The 11387-nt window shown below is 39.7% G+C and overlaps 1 protein-coding gene across 1 annotated transcript in view; it reads right to left on the bottom strand.

Annotated features, from left to right (window-relative positions):
• TMX3 (thioredoxin related transmembrane protein 3) overlaps positions 1-11387 on the bottom strand; it is a 68627-nt gene that overhangs the window by 31373 nt on the left and 25867 nt on the right. Inside the window, exons 5-7 of the mRNA XM_019524683.1 lie at positions 9685-9730; positions 7895-7975; positions 1829-1928 (exon numbers count right to left, since the gene is read on the bottom strand). Of these exons, the coding sequence (XP_019380228.1) occupies positions 1829-1928; positions 7895-7975; positions 9685-9730 (227 nt within the window). The remainder of the gene's footprint in view (positions 1-1828; positions 1929-7894; positions 7976-9684; positions 9731-11387) is intronic.

The following is an 11387-nucleotide window of genomic DNA, read 5'->3' as shown; positions in this document are numbered from 1 at the left end:
GGGGGGGGGGGGGGATGGGAGGTGAAGCAACTAGATTTTGGAATTAAAAGTTTATATTCATTTGGTAGGAGCAAGTACAGACATCACATTTCTAGTAGGAGAATCATCATTTTTCCAGTAGAAGTGACGAACGTACAAGCTGTCACTCAAATTTGTCCTAGCAGAACATGCCCCCTTCCAAGAGAAAGCTCTCCTGCAAGATCTTCCTTGTAAGGCAAACTCTCTTGCAAGACTGCACACTTGTACAGTCCCCATCAGGAGAGTAAAGAAGTAGGGGAATGCTCCTTGTCCTCTCTCAGACCGGGGACTGCCTGGTTGGTGAAACAGGCAGGCAGCTTTGCTGCTCCAGTCCGCAAAGAGACTGGAGTAGCAGGGTAAAGCCTCCTACTGCTCTGCTGGTTGTGGATGCTGCTCATTCAGCTTGGCTCCCAGCCACTGGAAGCTGAGTGGAGGAACTCCCTACTCACTTCTCAGACCGGGGCCCCTTGTCCGAGTAGTTGGGCACTTCATAGCAAAGCCCCCTGTCATTTCCCAGACCTTGATATCCTGGGTCTAGGGAAACACAGATAATTTCTTCTCACAGCTCCATTACCTACAAAGACCAGGAGTGCAGCAGCAACTGCTCTCCATGCTTTTCCCAATCCAGAATCACCATGGGGTAGTGAGAGTGCAGAGAGGAGACAACTGCAAGCTGAATGGCTGTACATTCCCTGTCCTGGAAACATTTCTGCCATCAGAAATTTCTGAAAAATTTCCACCAGAAGTGAATGTCTGTTTGTGGCCTGGATCAGGGGCTTAACTTTTTTTGAAAGTGCGCCACAAATTAGCCCCACATCCTCCTTGGGTGCTACCTTTCCTCTGCCAGATTTGCTGCTCCACTTTCTGCTCCATCTTGTGTTCCCTATTTACTTCAATGCTCTGCTTTCTGCTCCCTGCCCTATCTGCCATGGCACTGCCTGTCCCCTCCCCAATCTGCCACATGCAACACAGAATCCACCTGCGCCACTTATGGCACTCATGCTGCTAGTTGACCACTCCTGGCCTACATAATTTAAAGCTGCAGGACAGGAGGTGTTTAGATTTTAAATATATTTGTCTACATTGAGAACTGTGCAAGACATACTAACTTAATTTTATAAATGGACATTTTTAGTTTTAAAATGATGCTGAAAAAAGTACCTAGACAATAGAAAAAGGATATCATTTTGACATTACCAATACAAGGTTTAAAATAATGTTGAAACCACTAGACCTGCACTAGTCCCAACTAAAAATAACTACAAGAGAAATGAAGCGAGAGTTCAGATCCTAGTTAGTACTGCCATTTTTGGTAGAAGCCTCTAAACACATAGAACATTTGACACCTTCACATGCTCTTCGGGGGAAGGGAAGTCAATGCTTTAATGAGAGTAGCTATGAGAGCTGCCCTATGTATCAGTGTTCCCAGGCTTAAAAATGGAGGTGGGGTGCTTGAACTAAAGCTCGTTCAATGAGCTTTAGTTCAAGTATCCCCTGCCATTTGTAAGCGTGAGGATGCTGATACATGAGATGCAGGAGGCTGCTGGACTGTGGGAACTGCCACACTCCAGCAGACTCAATGGCATTCCAGTGAATCGGAACAGCCTCTGTGCTCATGCATAGGCACCCATTGTTTTGTAATCACGCCATTAAAACTGCTCTAAAGTTATGACATATTTATCAGCTTACATTTCACTTTCTTAAGGCGGCAGGATAGCTGCACATTTTTAAAAGCGATAAGCAAGTCACTTCAGACTACCTTTGTGAAGATCAAAAAGAAAAAAAAATTAAACTTAATTAAGTTTCAAACCTTTAAAGGAGACTCCCCACCAACGTACACAAAAAGTACCCGATGTCTCCTTTGCACATGCTCAAACATCAGCTGGCTAGGGAGTGGCCGGATAAGAGGTCTTAAAAAAGTGCAGGGGGAGGAAGGGGAGAGGAGAACAGGTCAGTTAAGAACAACACATTCCAGTTTTCCAAATTTAGAGAAACAAAAACATTTAAAATTTCATGCAGTAACTTTACAATTCTGACTCAGAAGTCCTGTATTTTACAACTAGTACACAATACAGAGTGTTAAGAGTGTAAATCAAGGTATCAGTTAGTCACATCTTAGTTTAAAATACTACTAGCAACAGTATCCTGGAAAGCTCTCTAAGATATTGGAGACTGTGGATATAACAACTAAGGACTATACCCTTAGTAAATCACCTTACTTCAGAGACTCTTATTATTCCTGCTTTTAGTTACTCAACCAGTAACAAGAATTCAAGGATGTATAACATGCACAATTTTAGCCACAAACATCCGAGCTCAAACATTTTTCCTTAGTAGTAATTGTATGGTGCACATTCAGAGTACAGGTGGTACGTGTATGACACATGCTTATGCTTCCACACGTTACACACCGAGGGCAGAAAGGACGGCTTATAGTTCCTTTTTCTGGCCTCCAGTTCCTTTTTCACCCCAGAATATCAGGGACTTGAGAGAGAACAGAAGTTAAGACATAGATGACTCCAAACCAGCCATATTACTGAAGCCCAAGCATCTAACAAACATCAGTCTCAGAGGTCTTACGCAAACAAACAACACGATTATTTCAGGAAATATACCATCTGCCATGGAAGTTTCCACAACGATGTAGTGCTTAGTACCTCCGTAATAAACTAGTGTCCAATTCCAAGGCAAGTTTTCAAGGATACTTTGTCTAGGTAGCAAACAATATAAGAGAGCTCTGACACCAACATCTGGATCTTACTTATTCTCCTTGATAAGATGATAGCAACTGGAAAGTCAGTAATTTGACAAAGTCAACACACACTACTCAGCCTCTGATTGTGCTAAGGAGCACCACAGGGAAAACAGGTACTGTAAACTCACTCCTGCTCCATATGCACCAAATACCAAGACAGTGGTGTGACCTAGTGGACATGAATAGGTCTGACTGGGTACCTACAGGCCCACTCTACCAGCAAGCGGTATCAAATATACATGCCGTGGAGACAGTATGTGTAAAACTTTGTGGAGCATCTTCTTATAGGTCTTCGAGTATTAGGAGGGTCCTGGGGCTCTTAACCACCTTCCAAGAGTGTTCTTTGAACTAGATGAGCCTTGCCCAAGCTAAGGTCACTAAATGCAGGATGTGCAAAATCCTGCTGCACTTTCTGAAGCATCTGTCGACTTAAAGTTTTTGGCACAGTGGCATACAGGACATTTTCCAGACCACAGCATGAAAAAATATCAGACTACTAGGTGAGACTAGGCAATAAAGCATCCAGTGTGACCTTCATGAATTCTAGTAGTTGAACAGTTTATTAAAGTTTACTCTCACCTATCTGAAATATCAAATCTGATGGTGACCACAAAGTAATGAAGATTTGAAGGAGCTTCCCATAACCAGTCACCTGAGTAAGGGTAATAACTAACATTTTTCCTCCCAAGCATGTGACAAAGTAGGCTGTTGCCTACAAAATCTCATGCCTCTCTGAACCAGATGGTCTTTAAGGTGCTGCTCTGTCCTACCTTCTATATGGTTAACCACCTACACATGGCTTCCCATCTCTCTCTCAAGGTAAGTGACCATTATCACAAGAACCATGTGGGAGGCTTTTGAAGCTGTTAAGAGGACAAAGAGGACCTTGCATTGGTTAAGGCCCTGGCCCATTTCAAATAAAGGTACTTTTGGCAGATGATTCTTATGGCAATACAGAAGTAAATGTGTTGAAAACAGAATAATGCATGTGTGTATTATAGTGGATGAAGTTTTGAACTTAAAAAAAAAAAAAAAAAAAATATAAAAGCACCTTCATTTACAAGCTCAAGTTCAAAATGAGATGCTGCCCTGTTCCCTAAAACCATTTCCTCCAGTGCCTCTACAATGTAAACAGGAAGAAGACATCACATGAGAAAGAGCCCCTGAAGAAAAAGGGAAGGATAGGCAAGTTGAAATAGCTGGCCTGCTCAGCTTTGATGATATTTAGAATCTACCTGATCCAGGTTCATATTGCTTGAAAAGAAGGCAAATGGCTACTGAAAGGAAGAAAGGTGCTGACAGAGGCTGGGCTGGGCAGGCTCTTGATTGTAAAAGACAAAAGATTTTGTCTGATCACTAAAGGAGACTGAAAAAGCAGTTTTACAGAACCAGTCTGCTCTCTGATGGCTCTTGAGGTTAATATATGAATGGCAAGGTAAGAAGAGCAAAAAAAGACTAATAAGAATGTCTTTGCTCAGAACTGGGATGATATCTCTGCTTTCATTTGGGGGTACACGTACACCATACGAGCAGGGCCTAATAATCAGCCATCCTAAGCAGCAATCAAGCACAAGGGTACTGCGTCTTCATTAACAAATCCAGCCTTCTTGTCCTTCAAGGAGGAGCAAAACCATTTTTTCTTTTATTTGTCACATCACCAATGGGAGAGGGGATGTAGAAATACTCAGTTTCTCTGGAAGAGACCTAACGTTGCTTGTCCAGCTTCCAATCACTTGGGGTAGAAATGGCAGGTGTCTACTAGACAACATTTATCATAACCAGAATAGTGTCACATAGAGATGTCCTAGACCAGTGGTCTCCAAAGTGGGGTGCACGCAAGACTATCCATTGGGGTGCTGGAAGAAAATATTAGAACTTTCTTTCTTATTTTTTTAGATAAATATAAAAGAATTAAGCTTTACTAATATTTAACACATGGATTGACACTGGCACCCTCACTCGGTCCATATGTCAGACGGTCACGTGTCACGTACAGTATGCAAGGTATCCTAAGGGAAGAGTGGGAGTTCCACAATGTGGAGGGGTTGACAGTGGCGCCCTCACTCATATATAGGGGCTGCATGCTCAAAATTTTTTTAATGATAGGGGTGCGCGATCAAAAAAGTTTGGAGACCACTGTCCTAGACAATGCTTGCTGACCTCCTCCAGAGGAATACAATGCTACTGGCTTATTAGCAGGGATCTGGGTTTTCCATTTGCTGTGGAAAACCATGGATTTTCTCCTTTAAAGGAGATTTCTTAGCCTGCTGAGTCACCAAGTTGTTTGGAACTAAGAGTCACTGACAGAACACATGGGACTCTGGCCCACGTTGCACTTATCCTAGTATTATACAGGTATAAAATTATTCATAGCCTAATCATGTCACTATTTCTAACATCTGCCAAAGGCCGTGAAGAGGTGCTACAGCTGCCAGTGCCATGAAAGCGGAAAAGAAACAGATCCACTCTGAAAATGCCAACGCATTATACGGGTACCTGTCTTTCTGGGTCCCACTGAAGTAAATTCTAAGGAAGCTGTAATAACAGAGTATTGTTGCCAGGGTACTACTGAATTTGAACAGGATCTCAATACTGCTTGCCCCTTGTGTTTTGAGATTTAAGAAATACTAAAATATAGTTCCTTGTGGAGCTATCTGTGCTCCACAGAAGTCATCTTTTCTGGCAAAACAAGTAGTACATGGCATCCTCTCAAGGTTGATGTAATGTTAGAGATTCATCACCACAAAGTATCTTGTGCTCTGGGACTGATTCTGTGGGCTTGCCCACAATAGACTGTTAATCTGACCATGTACCCATCTCTATTCCCAGAGGGAAACATTTACAAATGAATCACAGAATATGAAATTTCTGAGGCTACAGAGACTCTTGAATTTGCGCACAGAACCATTGGCAAGGTGGCTAAAATCTGAGATGTCATGATGATAGGCAAGAGAGAGAGAAAGTCTCAGGGATGTGAAACAAGAAGTTTCACAAGCTTCCAGTCAACTGAAAAATAAGAGCACAAGGCGGGGGCGGGGCTGGAACATACTATGAAGAGAGGTCACAAGAAAAAAAGTGGGTGCACCAAGACATTAAATCTGACAATATTCTCAAAGGAACAAAAGGAAAAGACTACAGCAAAAAAAAAAAAATTCGGAAAGTTGCAAGCTACGGTAGATTTAGTGCACAGAACAGCAATGTCAAGTCAAGGCTGTTGAAAAAAGCTCATGAGCATGCTGCCTTTTATACCCCTTTGCTGAGAAGCATGTTGCACAAACAGGTGCAGAACACAAACACTATACAAATACTTCAAAATTGTTGGATAGACTAGAGGCCCTGGGTCCTGTGACACTGCCTTCAGCCTTAAGCGAAAACTTAGCTCAACAAGGCCTCAGCTTCTAGAAGGCCTTCAGCTCTCACCCCTGCCTTCTCCTTAGTTTAACAAAGTCTCTGCTTCTAACTAAGTTTCCCCTTCCCCATTCATTCCTAGAAGACAGTACCAGGCTCAGTTAGGTTGCCAAAAATAACTAGGAAGGAGTTTCAAGGCCCCTGAAGATCATTTCCTGGGGTAGATGGCACCTTATCTTCCAGGAGACACAGAAGTACAAAGGAAAATAATGAGACAATTGGTATACATCCGTTAGTAGCAAAAATGGGTATATCTGCAGGGGTTTCTGAATAGTAACTGATTTTCTTATTCAAAGCAGCGGGATGTGACTTTTTTATTCAATATGGAGATATAAAAATGCAACTGCCCTATCACACTTCAAATGTGAAACCCCTGCACACTTCCCTTCTGCCAGCCAGTTGACAGTGATGTAAGCAGTTTAAACAGCTGTACTTATTAGAGAAAAGAAAGCAAGTATTATGTGCAGGAAGCCAGGAATGAAGATAAGTCATACAGGCCTGAGACCTAGCCAGCCTAGCTATTCACAACACCAATACACTGAAAATGCATACAAGGTCATGAAATGAAATCGTATGTCACTAGAGAATTGAAATACACTTCTACTAGCATATCTAATGTGCACTCTGTAATGATATTGGTATCCTACATAGTTTAACTGCCATCACTGCTATTGCTGCACTGCCTGGCCAGGGCTGGAACTACCCACTGTGCGAGACTGGAGCCACAACAGATGGCAAATGATGGGGTAGTGGAGGACTCTGACCCTAGGCTGGGACCAGTAAGAGCTGCAGAAGCCCCCTGCCTTCCATTTTGCTTTGTATTTGAAACAGAGACAAGCTGCCCTCCCTCCCCATCATCCCCCACTGAATGGGGGGGAAGATCTAGTCTTACATTTGAGTAAATACAGTATGAACAAGAAGGTAGCCAGAAGCCATTTATAATTTTCGCTTGTCTGGCAATGAAACACAGCAAACATCTACTTCACTGTGCTACAGAGTATAGCAACCCCCCCCAGAATTGGTACCAGCCCTAAAGAGGACACAAGTGTAGGAAAGTGGAACCCCAATGAAAGAAGGGGACTTCTCAAAAGATATACTAGTGCAGAAGCCCTTGCAAGGCCAATACAATACAAAAATCAGAAGGAAGACAGAAGGGAAAAAAGTTAAGGAAACAAAGCTTTTAACGTAGGTTAAAACTCCAATTTTAGTTTCATCATAATGGAAAAGGATTGAGGAGAATATACAAAATCATCATTAAAAACTAATATCAATGATTGATACTGATAAACGGATAGTCATTAGAACCCTAGAACTGTTCTCAATGCGTCCTCTACTGTCTACTTAAGGTCAGAAAGGCATACAAAGAGAAGTTACTACAATCATTAGTGATGAATATATTCCTTTCCTGAACACCTACTCTATTTAGCTGAGGTGTTATATATATATTTCTGGCTTTAACTCAATTGTTGTTTTTATGTGCAACTTATCTTAAAATACTCCTTCCAATTTTACTTAAAATTATAATAAAAGCACTTGAATTATACCCAAGATAACTCTTGTTAAGTGAAAGAATGCACAGCAAAGTTTTAAATACAAGTATCAAAAATATTTTTCTATACTGAAAGCTACCTTTGGCTCTCACTTCCAATTAAATGGGGAAGGTAACCCAAATAAAACTGTTATGGGCATGCTAACAGAAATATAAATACTTACCCTGCTACTCTGTTGGCAAACTCAATTATATCATCTTTTGTCCTAGGTCCTCTATAGTTGTATGCCAGGTCACCTTTTAAACTGATGAGAACAGAGAGAGAGAGAAATATACTTAATACCCATTCATTGCACTTCTCTAGCCTATAACCTAAATTTGGCTGTTCATACGAAATCAAAGCATTTCAATATATTAAATCATCAGTAAATGCTGATGAAGTTCAATTTTGCAACTAATTAGCCATTAGAAGCCATCTTTACTCAGCAAAATGAGGAGCTCAATGGCCCACTATAATACAATTACTGTGACAAAATTCAAAGTTTATCAACTCCCTACTGAATAAATTAACATTCTTTTACTGCTAATTTCTACAGTACATGTTGGTACTTGTTTGTTTGCCAGTCACTGTATTTTAGAACTATAAAGATGTTTAGAAAATTTGCTTATAGCTTGACAGGCAAAACACAAAAAACTTCAGCATTTATGCCTCAAAAGGGATTATCAAGAGCACCTATGTTAACTTTATACTACTTGAAAAAAAGCAAAACAAAAAGGACAAAAAAAGTGGAAAAATAGTATCCTGCAATGTGGTTGCCTGCAATAGCAGCAACCTGATAACCTGCAACAGCAGCTAAATCTGCATATGCAGTTATCTTTGTATCTGTATTTGTTCAATACAGAATATTATTGCGTGCAACTGATAGGAAGTATAAACTTACTTCATTTCCTTATGAGAAGAAAAAAAAAAAGGGGGTGGGATTGTGACCTAAAGTGTTAATATTTCCTTTGGGGAAAAAAAAAGAACGCACATGGCTAAGCTACATTATCAATTTGGTGACATGAAGACCAGTTTCTTAAACATGCATGCCATTTTGACAAACGTCTTTACTTCCAGCCAGTAACATGCTATGTAACCCTGTGAAATGTAACTGAAAAAAATCCAAATAATATTTTGTTATAATTAATCATCTTCCAGTAAGTCTAATACAATCTGTTTATCATTAGACTAAACGTGGCTTCTCCCCCTTAACGTACCATTTTTGATGTCTTGACCTTGTAGTAAATTTATTAAAAGGAAGATTGTTCATATAAAAGCCCAGCCTGTCTTTTCCTTAAACTACACACTAACCCCAAAGAGCTAAAGTTACTATAACTGAAAGATTAAAAAAAAAAAAAAAAAATTTCCCCACTCAGCTATCAAGGGACAATCTCTGTTCACTCACTCCTGCTTTGTGTACACAAGCTCAGCAACGATGTAGCACAGACAGTTTAGATTGGTTCTGAGCACCAATCTGAGGTATGCATGCCCAAAACTAACTGCTGAGGTTGTAGGTGCACAGAGAAGAAATAAGTGGGCAGATTGCCACACTGGCTGTGTGACATTTCTCAATAAATACACAGTAAGTGTGGCTCAAGTCTCAGACCTACCAGTGGGCATCCAGATGAAGTTTTAGTACCTAAAACCATTACTTTGAATAATCAAACTGACTGGATTTCAAGTTCATGATGTCTCCTTTAAGTTTAAATATCTTCACCAAATGGTGGAAAATGATGTTTAATACTGAACTTGTTTATGCTGTTTTGGTTAAAACCTGACTAGTGAGAACCTTAAAATATTAATTATAAAACTCATTTTTCAAATCAATTATGCATTTTAGTAATAAAACTTGCAAATCATGCCTCAAAAAATTGTAATTTGTTTTTCCAGCATTATAAAGGGGTCAGCAATCAAATTTTTTCTGCCCCCTCCCTCTACATACTTACAAATATAAAATAGGAAAGGTCAACTTACAGCTTAATTGTTGGATAGCCTCGAACTCCAAATTCAGACGCAATACCTGAAAGGCATTTAGTTACAACTAAAAGCAAATCAGGTCTTTTGCTTTTATGTATATAAGACTTGTACAATAAATCTTGTTTACTTTCAGCTTATGAAAATCATTTATTTGCATGAAAATCAGTTCTAACGGATTTAAAAAAATAATATTATTTGTTATATTAATTAAGACAAACTTATCTGATACCATGTCAACAAATACACTGCCATTATAAAAAAGTGCAAGTTGTCAGTCAGCAAATACTAAATGCTGAGAAACCTTCCAAAAGCATTAGAAAAGAGATGAAAACAAAAGGCTAAATTCTATGGGTGTACTGTACTACATTAAGATGCTTAAACAGCAGGTCCAGCATTTGAGCTATGTCAGTAAATCAATGTACACAGATTTTATCTGGGTTTTGGCCCAACCAACCCCAGACACAGTGATAACACTACAGAATAAAACAAAAAAATGCTGCAAAAAAACAACACAGAGCCATACCAGAATGCAGATGAACTGGAAAAAGAATATTAATCATCTGTCACACCCAAAAAAGCAGCCCAAGCTATACAGCTCAGCACTAAATCAGTAATGAAAGGTAGATTTGTATGCGTCTATGTATGAAATTATACAGTCCCTTATTGTAGAAGTGTCAAATGAATATCTGTCCATTTCTTTAACTAATTTAAGCAGATGTCAGGTTTGCTGGACAGGTTCAAATGAATTGCACTTCTGATAAATACAATTAGGTTATTGTCTCGTTGGATAAGAGACATGAAGCTGGTATAGCTATCATAAATGTCAAATGAAGTAGATAAGCACCAAACAGGAAACATTTGAGGAAGAATTCTCAGAACTTGGTTTCAGGCTGGATTCCTTCAAGTTTCCAGCAATACCTACTAGCAACAAGTCAAGTAAGAAGACAGAGTTTTTTTAATGTATTAAAGGATGTGTTTCCAAAGTTCAAAGACATCAATATCAGGGAATTTTAAATGCAAAAGACTGGAAGTAACAATCATTGTCTGGATAAAAGTCATGAGAATGTGGCAGAGGTTTGGTCATGTACCAAAACAACACACACTAATATCTTAGTGTGAAGTGGTACACTATTTCCTGAAATCTATGAAGTGACTTTAGTACTCAATAAGGTAGTGCCAGAAAGGCAGATCAACTGTCCACTTCAAGAGTGTTTAAAAAAACAAAACAAACTGCTAGCCTACATACATGGATACAGGAAAGCAAGTATTTGTTAAATGAAGATCAGTTTAGAGACAATGTAAAAGGTCATTAAAAAGCTCATATTTAAAAGACTCTAGGAAAAAGTCTCTAAGGTTTGGGCTGAAAGACATTTTTAGTTAAGTAGTAAAGTATCAGAAGAAACAAAAAGGGGCATATTACATTGAGGGCTTGAAGATCCAACACAAAGGCAGTGACTGGACAAGGCTGTAACATACATCCCTAAGAGGAAACTTTGCATCAAGGAGTCCCAGACTGGTACACACAGAAAGACTCACTACAGAAGGAGGAGGAGGAAGGAGGAGACATGTAGGTCATGAGGAAGGTAGCCACAGAAGGCAACTCAGGAATTTCATGGACAGCAGTATCTGAAAGACCTAAAGTTTTCTAACATTGCCCTTTCAATGGGGGGGGGGGGGAAAAAAAAACAAAAAAAAAAAAA

The sequence above is a fragment of the Gavialis gangeticus genome, unplaced genomic scaffold (assembly GCF_001723915.1).
Source record: "Gavialis gangeticus isolate Ggan-Ray unplaced genomic scaffold, GavGan_comp1, whole genome shotgun sequence".
In the NCBI taxonomy this organism is placed as follows: Eukaryota; Metazoa; Chordata; order Crocodylia; family Gavialidae; genus Gavialis; species Gavialis gangeticus.
This window is presented reverse-complemented; position numbering and strand designations above follow the sequence as displayed.